Source organism: Anas platyrhynchos, chromosome 17 (genome assembly GCF_047663525.1).
Source record: "Anas platyrhynchos isolate ZD024472 breed Pekin duck chromosome 17, IASCAAS_PekinDuck_T2T, whole genome shotgun sequence".
NCBI lineage: Eukaryota > Metazoa > Chordata > Aves > Anseriformes > Anatidae > Anas > Anas platyrhynchos.
The window spans coordinates 314,860-336,932 of NC_092603.1; the positions used below are offsets into that span (position 1 = coordinate 314,860).

The following is a 22,073-nucleotide window of genomic DNA, read 5'->3' on the forward strand; positions in this document are numbered from 1 at the left end:
TGAACCATTGGAGTTTTTAAGGGGGGGTCAGACCCTCTGGGCCGAACCATTGGGGTTGTGGGGGGAGATCCGAGCCACCTGGACCAAACCATTGGGGCTGGGGGGGGTCCAGAGCCCCCTGGACTGAACCACTCAGGTTATGGGGGGGCTTCAAAGCCGACTGGGCCAAACCATGAGCTTTGGGGGGGGGTCAGACCCCTCGGACCGAACCAAATGGGTTATGGGGGGAGGCAAGACCCCGGTGGACCAAACCACGGAGGTTCCGGGGGGGTTGAAGCCACCTGGGCCAAACCAACGCAGTCCTGGGGGGGGTTTGGACCCCCCTGAAGCACTGGGGGGGGCTGGGCACAAAGCACGCGGGGTCTGCAGGGGGGGGGGGGGCGTCCCCGGGGGGCTTTCTTGCTGCGTGTAGAGGCTGGCGGCGAAGACGATGTCGCGCTTCTGATCATGGGGTGGAGGCGGCCTCCATCTTGGCGGCCAGCCCCGGCTCCCCCACCAGGCAGGCGGCGCGGCGCAGCTCCCGGCACAGCTCCTCCAGACGCTGGATGCAGCGCACCACGGCCCCCTCCTGCACCGGCGCCATGCGAGCGATGGCTGCGAAGGGCTGGGGGGGACATGGGGGGGTCAGGGGGGTCGGGGGGCACGGGGGGGTCAGGGGAGCACGGGGGGGTCAGGGGGTTATGGGGGGGTCGGGGGGGTCACAGCACCACCGCCCCCTCCTGCACCGGAGGCCATGCGAGCGATGGCTGCGAAGGGCTGGGGGGGACATGGGGGGGTCAGGGGGGTCAGGGGGGCACGGGGGGGTCAGGGGAGCACGGGGGGGTCAGGGGGTTATGGGGGGGTCAGGGGGGGTCACAGCACCACCGCCCCCTCCTGCACCGGCGCCATGCGGGCGATGGCTGCGAAGGGCTGGGGGGGACACGGGGGGGTCAGAGGGGTCAGGGGGGCATGGGGGGGTCAGGGGGACATGGGGGGGTCAGGGGGGCACGGGGGGGTCAGGGGGACATGGGGGGGTCAGGGGGGCACGGGGGGTGTAGGGGTTATTGGGGGGGTATTGGGGGGGGTATGGGGGGTTTATGGGGGTATGGGGGGGGTCAGGGGGTATTGGGGGGTTATGGAGGGGTAAGGGAGACAGAGAGGTGGGGAGCGGAGGGACATGGAGGATGGAGGTATTATGGGAGGTGTGGGGAAAAGGGTCAGGAGGGCAGGGAGAGGGGAGTGGGGGGCAATGGGGTGTCTGGGGGGGGGTTGGGGGTTCAAAGGAGGGGCCTGGGGGTCTGGGGGGTCCCAGGGGGTCCTGGGGGGGTCCGGGGGGGTCCCGGGGGGGCTGACCTTGCCGCAGGCCCACTCGTAGACCACCTCGACCATGCCGAAGCCGAGCTGCCCCACGAAGTCCTCGGCGCTCTGGGGGAGCCCCCACTGCTCCTGCAGCCGCCCCAGGCGCTCGGCCACCGCCAGGATCTGCTCCATGCCCTGGGGGGGGGCAGGGGGGGGGTTATGGGGGGGTATGGGGTGCAGGCCCCTCTTCCCTCCCACCCCACAGAGCCCCCCAGCCCCACACCAGCCCCCAGCCCCCCAGCAGCCCTATATCAGCCCCCAGCCCCAAATCATCCCTCCTACCCCCCCCAGCCCCCCCCCCCGACACCCCCGTGTCCCCCCCAATCACCCCCCCATATCCCCCCTAACACCCCCCATTTTGCCCCCATACCCCCTCATACCCCCCATAGTCCTCCCATTACCCCCATACCCCCCATATCCCCCCCAATATCACCCCCCAGCCCCATAACCCCCCCCAAATACCTTCTGCAGGCAGGGGGGGGGGCAGGCGGGGGGGCTTCTCCCCTCAGCCAAGGTGTCCCCCCCACACCCCCATCCCCCCCCATATCCCCCCCCAACACCCCCAAACTCCCCCCACAGCCCCCCAATATCACCCCCCAGCCCCCCCATAACCCCCCCCCCAAATACCTTCTGCAGGGGGGGGGGCAGGCGGGGGGGCTTCTCCCCCTCCCCGGGTGCACGGCGCAGGAGAGGAGGGCGGCGGCGTGCTCGGGGGGCAGGGGGGGCAGGACGTTGGCCAGCAGCAGCTCGGTCAGGAGCAGCTCCTGGGTGCTCAGCCCCCCCGCCACGCGCCCCGCCCAGGCAAACCGCCCCCCCCGCAGACGCGTAGCCCAAGCGCAGCACCTGGGGGCGGGGGGGGGCGGGGGGGGTTGAGGGGGCGCTGGGGGGGTCACCGCGGGTCAGGGGGAGGTCAGAGGGGGGTTGGGGGGGGCACAGGGGGGCAGGGGGGGCACCGAGGGGTCACGGAGGGGTCACGGGGGGGGTCAGGGGGGGTCACAGGGGGGCAGGGGGGGCATGGGGGGGTCACAGGGGGCACCAGGGAGGGGTCAGAAAGAGGTCGGGGGGGGTCAGGGGGAGGTCAGAGGGGGCTTGGGGGGGGGTCACAGAGGGTACCTGGGGGGGGTCAGAGGGGGCACTGGGGGTCAGGGGGTGTCACAGGAGGCAGTTTTGGGCCATTTGGGGCCGTTTTTGGGACATTTTGGGTCTGTTTGGGGCCATTTGGGGATATTTTGGGGCCGTTTTGGGGCCATTTTGGAGCATTTGGGGACATTTTGGGACATTTGGGATATTTTGGGGCCATTTGGGGATATTTTGGGGCTGTTCTGGGGACATTTTGGGGCGTTTTTGGGACATTTTGGGGCTGTTTTGGGCCATTTGGGGCCGTTTTTGGGACATTTTGGGTCTGTTTGGGGCCATTTGGGGATATTTTGGGGCCGTTTTGGGGCCATTTTGGAGCATTTGGGGACATTTTGGGGCATTTGGGATATTTTGGGGCCATTTGGGGATATTTTGGGGTTGTTTGGGGATATTTTGGGGCCATTTCTGGGCCCTTTGGGGCCATTTTGGGGTCTTTTTGGGATATTCTGGGGCTATTTTGGGACATTTGGGATATTTTGGGGCCATTTGGGGATATTTTGGGGTTGTTTGGGGATATTTTGGGGCCATTTCTGGGCCCTTTGGGGCCATTTTGGGGTCTTTTTGGGATATTCTGGGGCTATTTTGGGACATTTGGGATATTTTGGGTCCATTTGGGGATATTTTGGGGTTGTTTTGGGGATATCTTGGGGCCATTTCTGGGCCCTTTGGGGCCATTTTGGGGTCTTTTTGGGATATTCTGGGGCTATTTTGTGACATTTGGGATATTTTGGGTCCATTTGGGGCTATTTTGGGGCGCTCTGCACTCACGTTGAGGCGCTGGTGGTACTCGGGCAGCAGCAGCAGCGAGCGGTCGGAGAGGCGGAAGCGGAGCTGCTCCAACTGCGCCTGCAGCGCCCGGCGAGCGGCCAGGCGGCAGAACTGGGGAGCGGCGCGTCACCCAAAAACAGCCCCAAAACACCCAAAAACACCCCAAAACACCCCAAAACCGCCCCAAAACAGCCCCAAAAACACCCCGAAACCACCCCAAATGGCCCCAAAACACCCCAAAACCACCCCAAAACAGCCCCAAATAGCCCCAAAACCAGCCCAAAACCACCCTGAATGGCCCCCAAACAGCCCCAAACCACCCTGAAAAGCCCCAAAACAGCCCAAACAGCCCCAAAAACACACCAAAGCCACCCAAATGGCCCCAAAACCACCCCAAATGGCCCTAAAAACACACGGAACGGCCCCAAAACACCCCAAAACCACCCCAAATGGCCCAAAATCAACCCAAAACCACCCCGAATGGCCCCAAAAAGACCCCAATAGCCCCAAAAACACCCCGAAACAGCCCAAAACCACCCAAACGGCCCCAAAACAGCTCCAAAAATACCCCAAATGTCCCCAAAACACCCCAAAACAGCTCCAACGGCCCAAAACAGCCCAAATGGCCCCAAACCAACTCAAAACCACCCCAAACGACCCAAAACCAGCCCAAACAGCCCCAACAGCCCCAAAACCACCCTGAATGGCCCCAAAACACCCCAAATGGCCCCCCCCAGGCCCCCCCTCACCTCCTGCTGGAAGCGGGGGCTGTGCACGCACTGGAAGCCCCCCCACGACCCCCCCAAAATCCCCCCAGACCCCCTCCAATCCCCCCCAGGACCCCCCCAAACCCACCCAGACCCCCCCAGGACCCCCCAGACCCCCCCAACCCCCCCCCAGGACCCCCCCCAAACCCACCCCAGACCCCCCCAGGACCCCCCCAGCCCCCCCCAACCCCCCCCAGGACCCCCCCCCCACCTCCTGCTGGAAGCGGGGGCTGTGCACGCACTGGAAGCCCCCCAGGGCCCCCCCCAGGGCGCGGATCCTGGCGGCCGCCTCCACAGCGGGGGGGTCGCGGAGCTGCAGGGCCCCCACCGGGTCCAGCAGGGGCAGCCCCCCCCCGGCGCCCCCCCCCCCGCCAGCCGCAGCAGCTCCTGCACGGCCCCCGCCACCTCCGGCCCGGGGGGGTCCTTCCTGGGGGGGGGGGGGGGGGAAATATGGGGAGGGGGGGTCACGGGGAGGCCCCCCCAGGGACCCCAATACCCATTGGGACCCCCCCCAAAAAAATATCCCTAAAAGACCCCCCCCCAGGAACCCCAATATTTATGGGGAGACCCCCCCCGGGACCCCTAAACCCATTGGGACCCCCCCCCCAAAAAAATATCCCTAAAAGACCCCCCCCCAGGGACCCCAATATTTATGGGGACCCCCCCCCCAGGACCCCTAAACCCATTGGGACCCCCCCCAAGAGACCCCAAAATAAAGGGGGGGGGTCAAGGGACCCCAATAGCCATTGGGACGCCCCCCAGGACCCCAAAATAAGGGGGGGAGCCCCCCCAGACCCTTCCCACCCCCCCCTTATCCCCCCCCCAGGGACTAAATTCCCACCCCAGCCCCCCCCCCGAGGTCCCCCCCGTTTTTGGGGTGCCCCCCCAGCCCCCCCACCCCAAAATCCCCCCCATTTCCCCCCCATTTCCCTCCCTTAACCCCTCCCTAGTGCCTAAATTCCCCCCAGGGCTCTAGGACCCCCCCCAATTATTTTGTGCCCCCCCCCCCAGTTTTTAGGGTGCCCCCCCACCCCAAAATCCCCCCCTTTCCCCCCTTTCACCCCTCCCTAGTGCCTAAATTCCCCCCAGCCCCCCCCGGGCTCTGGGACCCCCCCCCAATTATTTTGTGCCCCCCCCCCCCAGTTTAGGGTGCCCCCCCACCCCAAAATCCCCCCCTTTCCCCCCTTAACCCCCCCCTAGTGCCTCAATTCCCCCCCAGCCCCCTCCCCGGACTCTGGGACCCCCCCCAATTTTTTTGGGCCCCCCCCCCGGTACCGGCGGTGCCGCAGCTCCTGCAGGAGTCGCTCTGGGGGGGGGTCCCCTCAGGGTGCGCCCGGTGACCGCCGCCAGCTCCTCGGGGCGCAGCTCCTCCAGCGCGTACCCGGGGGGGGCCTGGGGGGCCGAGAAATTTATGGGGGGGGTCCCCAAAACCCGGGGGGGTCCCCAAAATGCCCCCCAAATAAAAAGCCCTCCCCAAGGGGTCCTGAACCCCAAAGGGGTCCCCAAAACCCCCCCAACCCCCCAAATTAAGGCCCCCCCCCGTGGATTTGGGGGTCCCAATGGCCATGGGGGGGGTCCCCAAAATGCCCCCCCCCCCAAAAAAAAGTCCCCCCAGGAGCCAAAAAGCCCCCCCAGGGGTCTTAACCACGTAAGGGGTCCCCAAAACCCCCCCAACCCCCCAAATTAAGCCCCCCCCCCAGGATTTGGGGGTCCCAATGGCTGTGGGGGGTCCCCAAAATGCCCCCCCCCCAAAAAAAAAGCCCCCCCCCCACCTTCGGGCAGGAAGAAGCGGGTGAGCAGCAGGTCCTCGGGGTAGGGGGCGTCCGGGGGGGGGCTCGGGGGGGGCCCCTGGGGGGGGCTTCTCGCACAGCACCAGCACCGTCAGGCGGCGCCCCCCCCCGCTGTCAGGGGTCACCTGGGGGGGCAAAAAGGGGGGGGGAGTGGGGGGATTTGGGGGGAATTTGGGGGAATTTGGGGGGTTTTGGGGGGAATTGGGGGGAATTGGGGGGTTTGGAGGGGGTGGGGGGGACTTGGGGGAATTGGGGGGAGTTGAGGGGGATTTGGGGTATTTGGGGGGGCATTTGGGGGATTGGGAGGGATTTTGGGGGGAATTGGGGGGATTTAGGGTATTTTGGGGGGGGTTGGGGGGATTGGGGGGGGAATTGGGGGGTGGGGTGGGGGATTTTGGGGGGGTTGGGGGGGGTTAGGGAGGGAATTGGGGGGCTTAGAGGGGATTTTGGGGGGAATTGGGGTGGTTTTGGTGCATTTTGGGGCATTTCATGGTTTCCATTGGCGTTTTGGGGGCATTTCAGGGCATTTTGGGGCATTTTGGTGCATTTCAGGGCAGTTTTGGGGTATTTTGGGGTTTCCATTGGCATTTTTGGGGCATCTCGGGGTGGTTTTGGGGCATTTTGGGGTAGTTTTGGAGCATTTCAGGGTTTCCATTGGCATTTTGGGGGCATTTCAGGGCAGTTTTGGGACATTTTAGGGCAGTTTGGGGGCACTTTGGGGTTTCCATTGTCGTTTTGGGGTCATTTTGGGGTTTCCATTGTCATTTTGGGGTCATTTTGGGGCATTTCGGGTCATTTCGGGGCGTTTCGGGGCATTTTGGGGTCATTTTGGGGTAATTTCGGGGTTTCCATTGTCATTTTGGGGGCATTTTGGGGTAATTTCGGGTAATTTCGGGGCCGTACCTGCAGCAGCAGCCCCAGGGCGTTGCGGTGCCGGGGGGAGTCGACCACCAGCACCCGCCCGGGGCTCAGCGCCCGCAGCCCCCCCACCGACTGCGCCGCGCGACGCTGGGGGGGGGACGGCATCAGGACCCCCCCCCCGGCCCTACAGCCCCCCAAATCCCCCCCAGGTCCCCCCCAAAATCCCCAACCCCCCCCCAAAAATCCCCAAAATTCCCCCTCCCAAAATCCCCAATTCCCCCCCAAAATCCCCCCCCACATCCCCAGTGCCCCCCCCAATCTCCCCCCATGGCCCCCCCATTCTCAAGCCCCCCCCCCCCAACGCCCCCCATGACCCTAAACACCCCCAATGCCCCCCCGAAGCCCCCCCAAAGCCCCCTCAATCCCCCCCCAATGTCCCCCAAAGCCCCCCCCCATTCTCAGGTCCCCCCCCATGCCCCCAGTGCCCCCCCCATGCCCCCAAATCCCCCCCAAAACCCCCCCAAAGCCCCCCCATACCCTCCCCCATGCCCCCAAATCCCCCTAAAGCCCCCAAATCCCCCCCAAATCCCCCCCACACCCCCCAAATCCCCCCCAAGCCCCCCCCATGTGCCCCCCCCGGCCCCCACCTGCAGCTCAGCCCTGGCCTCCCGCAGCCCCCTGACGGCCTCCAGGTACTGGGGGAGGTCGCCCAGGGCCCCCCCCCCCTCCGGGGGCTCCCCCAGCGCCTCCAGCTCCGCCTGCAGCTCCGCCACGCGCCGCTCCTGGGCCTGGCCCCAAAAACACGGGGATGGCCCCAAAATGTCCCGAAATGAACCCAAAATAGACATAGAGCCCCAAAAGGCCCCAAAACCAGCCCAAAAATAGACATACAGCCCCCAAATGCCCCGAAACGCCCCAAAATAGACATAGAGCCCCAAAGTAGACATACAGCCCCAAAATACCCCAAAACCAGCCCAAAAACAGACATACAGCCCCAAAACGCCCCGAAACGCCCCAAATAGACATACAGCCCAGAATGCCCCAAAAACAGCCCAAAAATAGACATAGAGCCCCCAAACGCCCCGAAAAGCCCCAAAATAGACAGAGCCCAGAATACCCCAAAAACAGCCCCAAACCAGCCCCAAACCAGCCCCAAAACAGACATACAGCCCCAAAATACCCCAAAACCACACATATAGCCCCAAAATGCCCCCCAAACCACTCCAAAAACAGCCATATAGCCCCAAAACCACCCACATCCCCAAATCCCCCCAAAATCTCCAAATCCCCCAAATGCCCCAAATCTCCCCCATGCTCCCAAATCCCCCAAGACACCTCTAAGACCCCCAAATACCCCCAATCCTCCAAATGCCCCAAATCCCCCCTAAAGCCCCCAATTCCCCCCAACAGCCCAAACCCCCCAAAACCTCCAAATCCCCCCCAAACCCCTATAACCCCCCAAACCCCCCCCAATCCCCCCCCAATGCCCCCCAACTCCCCCCCAAACCCCCCAAATCACCCCAAAATCCCCCCCCCACCCAAATTTCCCCCCTCACCGTGCTGTCCCTGCGCAGGGGGAACTCGCTGTAGCTGCTCCTCAGCAGCTCCCCCAAATCCCCCCAAAGCCCCCCAAACCCCCCAAATACCCCAATTCCCCCCAAACCCCAAGTACCCCCCCATACCCCAAAATGCCCCCCCCACCCCAAATCCCCCCCCCACCCACCGGTGTGTCCCTGCGCAGGGGGAACTCGCTGTAGCTGCTCCTCAACAACTCCCCCAAACCCCCCCCAAACCCCCCCCAATGCCCCCCAATCCCCCCCAACTCCCCCCCAAACCTCCCAAATCCCCCCAAAATGCCCCCCCCACCCCAAAATCCCCCCCCCTCACCGTGCTGTCCCTGCGCAGGGGGAACTCACTGTAGCTGCTCCTCAACAACTCCCCCAAACGCCCCCAAACCCCCCCAAACCCCCCAAATCCCCCAATTCCCCCAAACCCCAAGTACCCCCCCATACCCCAAAATGCCCCCCCCACCCCAAATTCCCCCCCCCCCTGACCGTGCTGTCCCTGCGCCAGGGGGAACTCGCTGTAGCTGCTCCTCAACAACTCCCCCCAAACCCCCCCAAATGCCCCCATAATCCCCCCCCAACCCCCCAAATCCCCCCAAAATGCCCCCCCCACCCCAAAATCCCCCCCCCCTGACCGTGCTGTCCCTGCGCAGGGGGAACTCGCTGTAGCTGCTCCTCAGCAGCTCCTCCACGCGCAGGCTGGGGGCTCGCAGCAGGCTGAGGATGCTCCCGTAGCTCAGGCGGAACTGGGACTGCAGCCGCTCGGGGCGGCCCTGGGGGGGGGGGGTTCATTAATGGGGGGGGGGCTCTTTGTGCCCGGGGGGGTTCAATTGGGGCGGGGGGCTCACCAGCAGCACGCGGTGCAGGTCGGCCAGCTCGGGGAGGGGCCCCTTGCACAGGATGATGACGGTGCCGGTGGCGTCCAGCCCGCGGCGCCCCGCGCGCCCCGACATCTGCACGTACTCACCTGGGGGGCACGGGGGAGGCACGGGGGTCAGGGGGTGTGGGGGGGTGTGGGGGGGTGTGGGGGGTGAGGGGGGTGTGGGGGGTGTGGGGTTGTGGCCCCATAGAGCACCCCACGCCTCCCCACTGCCCCAGAGCCATAGGGGTGCACGTGGGGTCAAAGACGGGTGTGGGGGCTGAGCCTGCCCCATAGATCCCCCAGTCCTGCCCCATAGATCCCCCAGTCCTGCCCCATAGATCCCAAAGCTGCCCCATAGATCCTAAATTTGCCCCATAGATTCACCAGACCCACCCCATAGATCCCAGACCTGCCCCATAGATCCCCAGACCTGCCCCATAGATCCCAAAGCTGCCCCATAGGATCCTAAATTTGCCCCATAGATTCACCAGACTCACCCCATAGATCCCAGACCTGCCCCATAGATCCCCCAGTCCTGCCCCATAGACCCTAAATCTGCCCCATAGATTCACCAGACCTGCCCCATAGATCCCAAACCTGCCCCTATAGATCCTAAATTTGCCCCATAGAGTCACCACACCTGCCCCATAGATCCCAAATCCCCACACACATCCCAAAGCTGCCTCATAGATTCAACAGACCTGCCCCACTGATCCCAGACCTGCCCCATAGATCCCCCAGTCCTGCCCCATAGACCCTAAATCTGCCCCATAGATTCACCAGACCCGCCCCATAGATCCCAAATCCCCACACACATCCCAAAGCTGCCCCATAGATTCAACAGACCTGCCCCACTGATCCCAGACCTGCCCCATAGATCCCCCAGTCCTGCCCCATAGACCCTAAATCTGCCCCATAGATTCACCAGACCTGCCCCATAGATCCCAAATCCCCACACACACACATCCCAGACCCGCCCCACAGATCCCAGACCTGCCCCATAGATTCCAAACCCACCCCATAGATCCCAAACCCTGCCCCATAGATTCACCACACCTGCCCCATAGATCCTAAATTTGCCCATAGGGTCACCAGACCTGCCCCAGAGGAACCCCCCCAGACCCCCCCCCATAGGGTCACCAGACCTGCCCCACAGATCCTAAACCCACCCCATAGATCCTAAATTTGCCCATAAATTTGTCCCATAACTGCCCCACAGCTGCCCCACAACCTATAGGTGCCCCATAACTGCCCCATGGTCTATACCTGCCCCATAATTGCCCCATAACTGCCCCCCAGCCACTCCATAGCCTATAGCTGCCCCATAGTTGCCCCATAGCCCCCCATAACTGCCCCACAGCCTATATCTGCCCCATATCCCCCCATAACTGCCCCATATCCCCCCATAACCGCCCCATAGCCCCCATAACTGCCCCATATCCCCCCATAACCGCCCCATAGCCCCCCATAACTGCCCCATACCCCCCATAACCACCCCATACCCCCCATAACCGCCCCATAGCCCCCATAACTGCCCCATATCCCCCCATAACCGCCCCATAGCCCCCATAACTGCCCCATAGCCCCCATAACTGCCCCATATCCCCCCATAACCGCCCCATAGCCCCCATAACTGCCCCATATCCCCCCATAACTGCCCCATACCCCCCATAACCACCCCATATCCCCCCCATAACTGCCCCATAGCCCCTATAACCGCCCCATATCCCCCCATAACCGCCCCATAACCGCCCCATAGCCCTCATAACTGCCCCATAGCCCCCCATAACCGCCCCATAGCCCCCCCCCAGCCCCCCATATCCCCCCCCCAGCCCCCTTACTGGGCAGGAGGTCCCTGAAGCCGTTCCCGTCGTGTTTGCGGATGGAGTCGAAGACCACGGTGCGCGCCGGCATGTTCACCCCCATGGCGAACGTCTCGGTGGCAAACAGCACCTGGGGGAGAGGAACAGCGGCACGGGGGGGCACACGTGGGCGGGGAACCCCACACAGCCCCCCCCGGACCCCCCAGGACCCCCCCGGACCTTGACCAGCCCCTGGCTGAAGAGCATCTCCACCACCTCCTTGAGCAGGGGCAGGACCCCCCCGTGGTGCACCCCGATCCCGCGCTGCAGCAGCTCTGTCAGGTGGAGCACCTGGGGGGGGGGGGCACAACGTCAGGACCCCCGCAACAACCCCAAAGAGCCCCGATGGGACCCCCAGAAACCCCAAAGAGCCTTTAGGAACCCCCCAAAGCCCCCTTAGGATCCCTGGAGAGCCCCAAATTCCCTTTAGGACCCCCCTAAAACCCCTTTAGGACCCCCACAAATCCCTTTTAAGACCCCCAGAAACCCCCCAAAATCCACTTTAGGACCCCCAGAAAACCTAAAGACCCTTTAAGACCCCCCCAAAGCCCCCCCAAAAGCCTCTTTAGGACTCCCAGAAACCCCAAAACCTCTTTAGGACCCCCCCAATGCCCCTTTAGGACCCCCAGAGCCCCCCAAACCCCCTTTAACTCCTTTACCCCCCTCCAACCCCCTTTTTAACCCCCCTTTTTACCCCCCAACTTTCACCCCAGACCCCATTTTACCCCTCCCCAGCCCCCCTTTAACCCCTTTTAACCCCCCTTTCACCCCCCTTTTACCCCCTTTTACCCCCAGACCCACTTTAACCCCCCTTTAAGCCCCTTTTATCCCCCTTTCACCCCCCTTTGCCCCCCTTTTCCCCCATCTGACCCCCCCAGACCCCATTTTACCCCTCCCAGCCCCCTTTCACCCCCTTTTAACCCCTTTATCCACCCCCAGACCCCATTTTACCCCCTTTCGCCCCCCTTTACCCCCCTCCAGACCCCCTTTTACCCCTTTTAACCCCCTTCAACCCTCCATTGACCCCCTTTAACCCCCCTTTAAGCCCCCTTTTACCCCATTTACCCCCCTCCAACCCCCCCCAGACCCCTTTTAACCCCCCTTTCACCCCCCTTTGCCCCCCCCTTTTAACCCCCCTTTAACCCCTTTTTTCCCTCCCTCAGCCCCCCCCAGCCCCCCTTTTACCCCTCCCAGCCCCCCTTTTCCCCCTTTAACCCCCTCCCCAGACCCCCTCCAACCCCCATTTTCCCCCTTTTCCCCCCATTTTCCCCCCTTCCCCCCTTTACCTGCGGCAGGCGGCGGTCGGAGCCGCGGAGCCGCGCGAGGCAGCGCTGGCAGAAGGCCCGAATTCGGCTTTTTTCGGCGGCCGCGGTGAGGTCCAGGCTGCCCAGCCCCGCGGCCTGCTCGTCGCAGCGGCCCCGCGAGAAGGTGAAAGCCACCACCGGCAGCTGCCCCCGCTCCCGCAGCAAGCCCAGCAGCGCCAGCCACATCCCCCGGTCCTGGGGGGGGACAGGGGGGCAGGGGGGGGTCACAGGGGGTCATGGGGGGGGCAGGGGGGGTCATGGGGGGGGCAGGGGGGGTCACAGGGGGGGGTGTTAGAGGCCAAAAAGGGGGAGCCCCCGGGGGTTTTGGGGGGGATATGGGGGGAAAAATCCTTAAAAAGAAGCCCAAAAGAGCCCAAAATGTAATGGGGGGGGGGGCACAAAGTGGGCTTAAAGGGGTCTAGGGGGAACCTTGGGGGGTCGGGGGGGGTCACAGGGCGGCAGGGGGGGTCATAAGGGGGGGTGTTAGAGGCCAAAAAGGGGGAGCCCAGGGGGTTTTGGGGGGGATATGGGGGAAAAATCCCTAAAAGAAGCCCAAAAGAGCCCAAAATGTAATGGGGGGGGGGCCCTAAATAGGTTTAAAGGGGTCTAGGGGAAACCTAGGGGGTCGGGGGGAGCGGGGGGGGTCGCGGGGGGTCGGAGGGAGTGTAGAGGCCAAAAAGGGGGTGGGAGGGTGGTTTTAGGGGGATATGGGGGGAAAAACCTTAAAAGAACCCAAAAGAGCACAGAATTTAATGGGTGGGGGGGCGTTTGGGGGGTGGGGGGGGGGGGAGGTTTAGAGGCCAAAAAGGGGGTGGGAGGGGGAGTTTGGGGGGGATATAGGGGAGAAAGAATCCTAAAAGAACCCCAAAAGAGCCCAAAATTCAATGGGTGGGGGGTCCCTAAATGAGTTTAAAGGGAGCTTGGGGGGGAAAATCCCTAAAAGAACCCAAAAGAGCCCAAAATGTAATGGGGGGGGGGGGCCCTAAATGGGTTTAAAGGATTTTGGGGGGAAAAATCCCTAAAAGAACCCAAAAGAGCCCAAAATGTAATGGGGGAGGGGGCCCAAAATGAGTGGAAAGGGACTTTGGGGGGAAAAATCCCTGAAAAGAACCTCAAAATAGCCCAAAATGTAATGGGTGGGGGGGCCCTAAATGGGTTTAAAGGGGTCTAGGGGGAACCTGGGGGTTACAGGGGGTCACAGGGGGGCAGGGGGGGGTCACGGGGGGGGTCACGGGGGTTGGGGGGGGTGTTGGAGCAAAAAATGGGGTGGGAGGGGGGTTTGGGGGACCGTGGGGGGGGAATCATTGAGGGAAACCCTTGAAAAAAAGCCCGAAAAGAGCCCAAAATGTAACGGGTGGGAGCACAAAATGGGTTTAAAGGGAGCTTGGGGGGGGAAATCCCTAAAAGAACCCCAAAAGAGCCCCAAATCACAAACAGAAGGGAAACGAGGGCGGGGAGCAGGGATCCCACATCAGGGACCAGGCCCCCACCCAAAAGGGCCCCCCCAGACCCCAAAAGGGCCCCCCCAGCCCCCAAAATGCCCCCAGCCCCCCCGAAGCCCCCCCCACCTGCCCGGGGCCGGTGCCCCCCATGGTGGGCTGCTTGGCCCCGAAGCTCGCGTGTTTGCTCGCCCGCTCCTTCTTGGCCTCCGCCGCCGCGTAGTACCTGGGGGTGTGGGGCACGCTATGGGGCACGCTATGGGGCAGGGCTATGGGGCAGGGCTATGGGGCAGGCTGTGGGGCTGGCCATGGGGTAGGGCCGTGGGGCTGGCTGTGGGGCAGGGCCAGCCCAGAGCCACCCCAACCCCGTCTATGGGGCCGGTTATGGGGTGGCTGTGGGGCAGGACTGTGGGGCACGCTATGGGGCAGGACTGTGGGGCAGCCATAGGGCAGCTATAGGGCCACTATGGGGCAGCCATGGGGCAGCTATGGGGCTGCTATGTAACATCTATGGGACAGCCAGAGGACCGCTATGGGGTAGCTATGGGGTGGTTATGGGGCCGCTATGGGGCTGCTATGGGGCAGCCATGGGACTGCTATGGGGCCACCATGGGACAGCAGTGGGGCACCTATAGGGCAGCTATGGGGCTGCCATGGGGCAGCCATGTGACATCTATAGGGCCATTATGGGGCAGCCATGGGGCAGTTATGGGGCAGCCATGGGGCATCTATAGGGCAGCCATGGGGTGGTTATGGGGCTGCTATGGGGCAGCTATATGACATCTATGGGACAGCTATGGGACAGCCAGAGGACTGCTACGGAGCTGCTATGGGGCAGCCATGGGACATCTATGGGGCAGCTATGGGGCAGCCATAGGACCATTATGGGGCTGCTATGGGGCAGCTACATAACATCTATGGGACATCTATGGGACACCCAGAGGACTGCTATGGGGCAGCCATGGGACATCTATGGGGCAGCCATGGGGTGGTTATAGGGCTGCTATGGGGCCGCTATGGGGCAGCCATGGGACATCTATGGGGCTGCTATGGGGCCGCTATGGGGCAGCCATGGGGTGGTTATGGGGCTGCTATGGGGCAGCTATATGACATCTATGGGACATCTATGGGGCAGCCAGAGCACTGCTATGGAGCTGCTATGGCGCAGCTATGGGGTCACTATGAGACATCTATAGGGCTGCTATGGGGCCGCTATGGGGCCGCTATGGGGCGCAGTGGGGCTCACCCCTGCGTGTTGAAGGTGCCGCGTGCGTCCAGCAGCAGGAAGAGCTGCTGCCGGGTGCGGGGCCCGTTCCCGGTGTAGAGGAAATGCTCCAGGGGCACCGGGCGCTGCCGTGTGCTGATCACCCGCAGCTGCCGCCGCTTCGTGCGCCTGGGGGGCAACGGGGGGCACTGGGGGGCACTGGGGGGGCACTGGGGGGCAGCCGGACCCCCACACAGCCCCCCAAAACCCAGACGCCCCGCAGAGTCCTTGTGTGACCCCCAGACCCCCCAAAACAGCCCCCTCACCCCCCAGACCCCAATAAAGCACCCCCAGGCCCCCAAAACCACCCCAAAACAGCCCCAGTTCCCCATAAACCACCCCCAGAACCCCATAAATGACCCCCATAACACCCCATAGCGCCCTACAACTGCCCCATAGCACCCCACAACTGCCCCATAACCCCCGACAACCGCCCCATAGCACCCCACAACTGCCCCATAACCACCCCATAACTGCCCCATAGCACCCTACAACCACCCCATAACACCCTGTAACTGCCCCATAACCCCCGACAACCGCCCCATAGCACCCCATAACTGCCCCATAGCACCCTACAACCACCCCATAACGCCCCGTAACTGCCCCACAACACCCCACAACCGCCCCATAGCACCCCTAACTGCCCCATAGCCACCCCATAACCACTCCATACCACCCCTAACTGCCCCATAGCACCCCATACCGCCCCATAACTGCCCCATAACCCCCTGTAACTGCCTCATAACCCCCGACAACCGCCCCATACCACCCCGTAACTGCCCCCTAGCACCCCACAACCGCCCCATAGCACCCCTAACTGCCCCATAGCACCCCATAACTGCCCCATAACCCCTTGTAGCTGCCCCATAGCACCCCACAACTGCCCCATAGCCACCCCATAACTGCCCCCCCCTCTCCTTACCCCACCCACTGGGCGAACTCGAGGGGCGTTGGGCACGGTGGAGTTGAGCAGGATGAGCTTGACGTGCTCGGGCAGCATGATCAGCACCTCCTCCCACACCACCCCGCGCTGGGGGGGGGGCAGCGGGGCGGGGGGGGTCAGCAGGGTGCCCCCCACCCCAAAACCCCCCCAAATCCCCCCCAAAAACCCACCTCGGCGTCGTTGATGTAGTGCACCTCGTCGAAAATCACCCACTCCAGCTCGCGGATGACGTCGGAGCCGTTGCTCAACATGGAGCTGCGGGGAGATTTTGGGGTGATTTATGGCCTTTTTGCAGATTTTGATATTTTTAATTCGGGGAGGGTCTCACCGCAGGATCTCGGTGGTCATGATGAGGCAGGAGGCCTCGGGGCGCAGCTGACGTCCCCCGTCAGCAGCCCCACGTCGCCGAAGGTGGCCTTGAAGTCCCGGAATTTTTGGTTGGAGAGCGCCTTGATGGGCGACGTGTAGATGGTCCTGGGGGCAAGGGGGGGCACGGGGGTGTCCGGGGGGGTCGGGGTGCCCCAGGGGGGTACAGGGGTGCCCCGGGGGGGGTCAGGGGTGCCCCACGGAGGGGGTTTGGGGGGTCCAGGGGGGCCCGGGAGTCGATCCGGGTGGTTTGGGGGGACGGGGAGAGGGGATTTGGGACCTACAGTTGGGTTTTGGGGTCTACGGTTGGGTTTTGGGGCTCTTACTCTGGTTTTGGGGTCCCTGGGTTGGGTTTTGGGGTCCCTGGGTTGGGTTTTGGGGCTCTTTGCTCTGGTTTTGGGGCCCCTGGGTTGGGTTTTGGGGTCCCTGGGTTGGGTTTTGGGGTCCACAGTTGGGTTTTGGGGTCCCTGGGTTGCGTTTGGGGCTCTATCCTCAGGTTTTGGGGTCACGCAGTTGGGTTTTGGGGTTCTTTGCTCTGGTTTTGGGGTCCCTGGGTTGGGTTTTGGGGTCCCTGGGTTGGGTTCTGGGGTCCCTGGGTTGGGTTTTGGGGCCCCTGGGTTGGGTTTTGGGGTCCCTAGGTTGGGTTTTGGGGTCCCTGGGTTGGGTTTTGGGGCTCTATTCTCAGGTTTTGGGGTCACGCAGTTGGGTTTTGGGGCTTTTTAATTGGATTCCAGTCCTTCCAGTTGGGTTTTGGGTCCCCTCACTGGGTTTTGATCGCCCCAGTTGGGGTTTGGCCCCTCCCATTGGGTTTTGGGCCCCTTCCGTTGGCTTTTGATTGAGTTTTGGGCTCTCCCAGTTGGGTTTTACCCCCCCAGATGGGTTTTGGGCCCTTCCCATTGGGTTTGGGCTCTTCCAGTTGGGTTTTACCCCCCCCCGGTTGGGTTTTGGGCCCCTCCCATTGAGTTTCGGGCCCTCCCAGTTGGCTTTTACCCCCCCCAGTTGGGTTTTTAGAGCCTCCATTGAGCTTCGGGCTCTTCCAGTTGGTTTTTGGGCTCTTCCCCAGGTTGGTTTTTACCCCCTCCCCTTGACTTCTACCCCCCTCCCGTTGGACTTCTACCCCCCCAGGTTGGCTTTTACCCCCCCAGGTTGGGTTTTGGGCCCCTCCCATTGGGTTCTACCCCCCCCAGTTGAGTTTCGGGCTCTTCCAGTTGGGTTTTGTGCCATTCCAGTTGAGTTTTACCCCCTCCGTTGACTTCTACCCCCCCCAGGTTGGCTTTTACCCCCCCCAGGTTGGGTTTTGGGCCCCTCCCATTGGGTTCTACCCCCCCCAGTTGAGTTTCGGGCTCTTCCAGTTGGGTTTTGTGCCATTCCAGTTGAGTTTTACCCCCTCCCGTTGACTTCTACCCCCCCCAGGTTGGCTCCCCCCCCCCAGGTTGTGTCCCACCCCCCCCTGTCCCCCCCCCACCTGGTCATGTGTCTCCGTGCCATGGCGATGGCGTACTGGCCTCCACGGTTTTGCCGGCCGAGGTGTGGGCGCGGCCACCAGACGCGCGGCCCCGCTCCAGGCACAGCACGGCCCGCTGCTGGAACGGGTCCGGGGGAACGGCCACTGGGGGGGGCGGGAGGTGGGGCTGGGGGGGCACCCGGGCCCCCCCCATGGGATCCGGGGGGGTAGGGGGGAGATGGAGGCAGCCCGACCCCAAAAACGGCCCCAAATGGCACCACTGCTGGAACGGGTCCAGGGGGAACGGCCACTGGGGGGGCAAAAATGGGGCTGGGGGGGGCAAAATGGGGCAGGGGGGGCACCCCGGGACCCCCCCCCAAAAAACACCGGGGGATCACGGCAAGCCGCACCCCGTCCCGAAAAACGGCCCCAAATGGCACCACTGCTGGAACGGGTCCAGGGGGAACGGCCACTGGGGGGGGCAAAAAATGGGGCTGGGGGGGGCAAATGGGGCGGGGGGGGCGCCGCGGGACCCCCCCCAATAGGAACCGGGGGGGTGGGAGGGGGCTGGGGGCAGCCTGACCCCAAAAAGGTGCCAAAATGCTGTGAATTCTTCACTAAAATTTGCACAAATTGACCCAAATTGGTCTCAAAGCACCCCCAAGACCCCCCCCCCAATTTAATGACCCCCCCCAGCCCCAAAATCCCATGAATTCTTCCCCAAAATTTACCCAAATTGGCCCAAATCTGTCTCAGAGCCACCCCAAGACCCCCCCCAAGAGCCCCCCAGCCCCAAAACCCCATGAGTTCTTCCCCAAAATTTACCCAAATTGGTCTCAGAGCCCCCCCAAGACCCCCCCCCAATTTAATGACCCCCCCCAACCCCATAAAATCCCCCCCCCCCCAATAACAGGGAGCACCAGGAGCACCCCCAGCCCCAAAATCCCATGAATTCTTCCCCAAAACTCACCGAATTCACCCCAAATCTGCCTCAGACCCCCCCAGGACCCCCCCCCAAATTCAATGACCCCCCCTCAATTCAATGACCCCCCAACCCCATAACCCCCCCCACCCCCTCCCAACCCCCCAACCCCTCTCCCACCCCCACCCCACAAATCCCCCCCGAACCCCCCCAAAACCCCCTGAACTCCCCCAAAACCCCCCCAAACTTCCCCCAACCCCCCCGAGACCCCCCCAAAATTAAATTCGTGCCCCCCCCCACCTTAAAAGCGGGGTCTGGCACCAGCTCCTCGAAGCCCTCCACGGGGGCGCTGGCGTCCTCCTCCACCGCCCACTGCTCCTCGGGGGGGGGGGCTCGGGGGGGCCACGGGGGGGCCGGGGGGGGCCCGGCGCCTTTCCTGCTCCGGGGGGGGGGCACCGAAAAATAGCGGGGGGGGCCACCGGGACCCCCCCAAAACCCGCCCCCCCCCCAAAACTCACCTTCATCACCAGCTCCTCCAGGCTGTCCGCACGCCGGGGGGGGGGCCGCGGGGGGGTTTGGGGGCTCCTGGGGGGGGGGCGGGGGGGGAGGCAGCCCCGTGCCCCCCCCTCGCTCCTCATCCTCCTCCTCCTCCCCCAGCTCCAGGGTGTCCAAAGCCCCCCAGGAGGTGAGGGACAGCGGGGCCCCCCCGGCTTTATTTGGGGGGGGGGGCGATAAATTAGGGGGGGGTCTTAAAGCGGGGGGGGGTCAAATTTTTAAAGGGGGGGGGTCAAAATGTGCCCCCCCCCCAAATTTTCCCCCCAGGGCTCACCTCGAGGCTGGAAGTCGACGCCGCGTTTGAGCCCCGGGGGGGTAGTTAATAACCCTGGGGGGGGGGGGGGTAATTAAAAAAGGGGGGGTTAATTAAAAGAGGGGGGGTTAATTAAAAGAGGGGGGCCCCCAATCTTGCCCCCCCAAAAAATTACCATTCTCCAGGTCCAAATCCTCCTCGGTCGCCCCCCGCTCCTGCAGCAGCTCCAGGGGGGGCTCCTCCAATGCACCTGGGGGGGGGCACTTATTAAAATTTTAATTAGGGGGGGGTTAATTACGGCTTAATTAACACGGGGGGGGGGCTCACCTGCCCACGGGCACCCCCCGGGGGTCATCCTGGGGGGGGGGCGGCAGCACCGTGCCCTCCGCCAGCTCCTGGGGGGGGCACCGGGGGGGGGGGTTAACGGGGGGGTTTTTGGCACCCCCCCGGTTAATTAATTAGTCCCCCCCCTGTTAATTAATTTGCCCCCCCCACCTCGGCGAAGCCCCGCAGGGCCCCGGTGCGGGGGTCCCGCAGCGCCTGCAGGGTCCCGTGGGGGGGGGTGGGCTCCATGGCCAGGAGCCCCCGGGGTCGCCGCCCACGTCCAGCACCTGGGGAGGAGGAAAAGAGGAAAATTTGGGAAATTTGGGAAATTTGGGGACCCCCCCGCGACAAAATCCGACCCCCCCGGTCCTAAACGGCCCCCCAGAGCCTAATTCCCCCCCAAGACCCCCAAAAACACCAATTCTACCCCAAAAAACAGTGCCCCCCAATGAATCCCCCCCCGCCCCTAAACGCCCCCCATAATTCCAGGACCCCCCCCAAATATTTTCTGCCCCCCCCATAAATTTCAGCCCCCCCCAGCCCTAAATACCCCCCCTAAACCCCCCCCAGGACCCCCAAAACCACCGATATCCCCCCCAAAACCCTGTGCCCCCCCAAATCCCCCCCCAGAATTCCAGGACCCCCCCCCCCAATAATTCCAGGCCCCCCCCAAATATTTTTCGCCCCCCCCCCGTTACCTCCGGGCCCGCTCGTGCCGGTGGGGGGGCAGCCAGGCGGAGGTGCCAAAAATCGCCCCTCCAGCTCCGCCACCGCGGGGGGGGGCGAAGGGGGGGAGCCCCTGGGGGAGCTGGGGGGGGGCAGAAAAAATTGGGGGGGGGGCGCAGAAAATAAATGGGGGGGGGATTAAGGGGAGGAAGTTGGGGGGGGGGCAGGGGGTTTTGGGGGGGATTTCATGGAGCCTTGGGGGGCCTGGGGGGGGATTTGGGGGGTTGTTAGGGTTGGGGGGGGGGGCTGAAATTTAGGGGGGGGGCAGGAATAATTGGGGGGGGGTCCTGGAATTATGGGGGGGGGGTTTGGGGGTGGGGGGGGGAATTTGGGGGGGGGGCAGGGGGTTTTGGGGGGGATTTTGGTGTTTTTGGGGGTCCTGGGGGGGGATTTGGGGGGGTATTTAGGGTCTGGGGGGGGTATTTTGGGGGGGGGTATTTGGGGGGGAGTATTTGGGGGGGGGTCTCACCGTGCCGCGGGGGGGGGCGCTGCCCGGCGCCAGCTCGAAGCCCCCCGCAGCCCAGCTCCAGCAGCGCCAGGGGCAGGTGCAGGGGGCCGGGGGGGGGCAGCACTGGGGGGGGGGGGGGGGGGGCAAATAAGGGTGGGGGGTTAAGGGGGCGCAGGGACCCCCCCAACCCCGAAATTGCCCCCCAGGCCCCCCATAATTGCCCCAGGGCCCCCCCCAAACCCCATTATTGCCCCCCAGTCCCACAAAAATTGCCCCCTGGCCCCCCCAGCCCCTTATTGCCCCCCAGCCCCCCATAACTGCCCCTTGCCCCCCCACAATTGCCCCATTGCCCCCCCAGCCCCCTATAATTGCCCCAGTGCCCCCCCATAAGGGCCCTATTGCCCCCCCAGACCCATTTTTGCCCCCCCAGCCCCCAATAACTGCCCCAGTGCCCCCCCATAAGGACGCCATTGCCCCCCCACACCCCATTATTGCCCCCCCAGCCCCCAAAAATGCCCTAGTGCCCCCCCATAAGGACTCTATTGCCCCCCAGACCCGTTATTGCCCCCCCAGCCCCCCAATATCTGCCCCTTTGCGCCCCCCAGCCCCCTATAACTGCCCCATAACCCCCCCCAATTGCCACCCCACCCCTCTATTGCCCCCCCAGCCCCCCAAAAATGCCCCAGTGCCCCCCCATAAGGATTCTATTGCCCCCCCAGCCCTTTTATTGCCCCCCCAGCCCCCCCATAACTGCCCCTTTGCCCCCCCAGCCCCCTATAATTGCCCCATAGCCCCCCCAATTGCCCCCCTACCCCATTATTGCCCCCCCATCCCCCCCAAAATGCCCCAGTGCCCCCCATAAGGACTCTATTGCCCCCCCAACCCCTTTATTGCCCCCCCCAGCCCCATTTTTGCCCCCCCAGCCCCCCATAACTGCCCCCTGACCCCCCCATAAGGGCCCCATGGCCCCCCCACACCCCCATAACTACCCCAATGCCCCCCCCAGCCCCCAAAATCCCCCCAAAAATTCCCCAAACCCCCCCCAAAATCCCCCCCCCCCACCGAGCCGCTCCAGCTCCCATCCCTGCCAGCCAGGCCGGGCCCTCGACCCCGGAAGTACTTCCCCCACCCCCCC

The 22,073-nt window shown here is 63.9% G+C and overlaps 1 protein-coding gene across 1 annotated transcript; it reads right to left on the reverse strand.

The window, feature by feature from the left end:
- Positions 1-27: 27 nt before the first annotated feature.
- SKIC2 (SKI2 subunit of superkiller complex) lies at positions 28-22,019 on the reverse strand (the record flags this gene model as incomplete). The annotated part of the gene is given in 43 exon segments (XM_072024709.1): positions 28-97; positions 404-450; positions 452-604; positions 1,333-1,473; positions 1,966-1,997; positions 2,000-2,135; positions 2,137-2,181; positions 3,244-3,354; positions 4,222-4,374; positions 4,377-4,437; positions 5,286-5,314; positions 5,316-5,402; positions 5,772-5,859; positions 5,861-5,925; positions 6,704-6,808; positions 7,309-7,449; positions 8,862-8,999; positions 9,075-9,193; positions 10,930-11,041; positions 11,131-11,241; positions 12,237-12,449; positions 13,823-13,919; positions 14,940-15,086; positions 15,880-15,902; positions 15,904-15,987; positions 16,071-16,155; positions 16,229-16,280; positions 16,283-16,374; positions 17,732-17,774; positions 17,777-17,866; positions 17,869-17,875; positions 18,933-19,063; positions 19,147-19,262; positions 19,264-19,342; positions 19,462-19,515; positions 19,616-19,690; positions 19,768-19,834; positions 19,936-20,035; positions 20,037-20,051; positions 20,463-20,572; positions 20,960-20,999; positions 21,001-21,061; positions 22,001-22,019. Coding segments are annotated over 43 exon segments (3,744 nt in total), but the record flags the coding sequence as incomplete, so codon positions are not given.
- Positions 22,020-22,073: the final 54 nt, after the last annotated feature.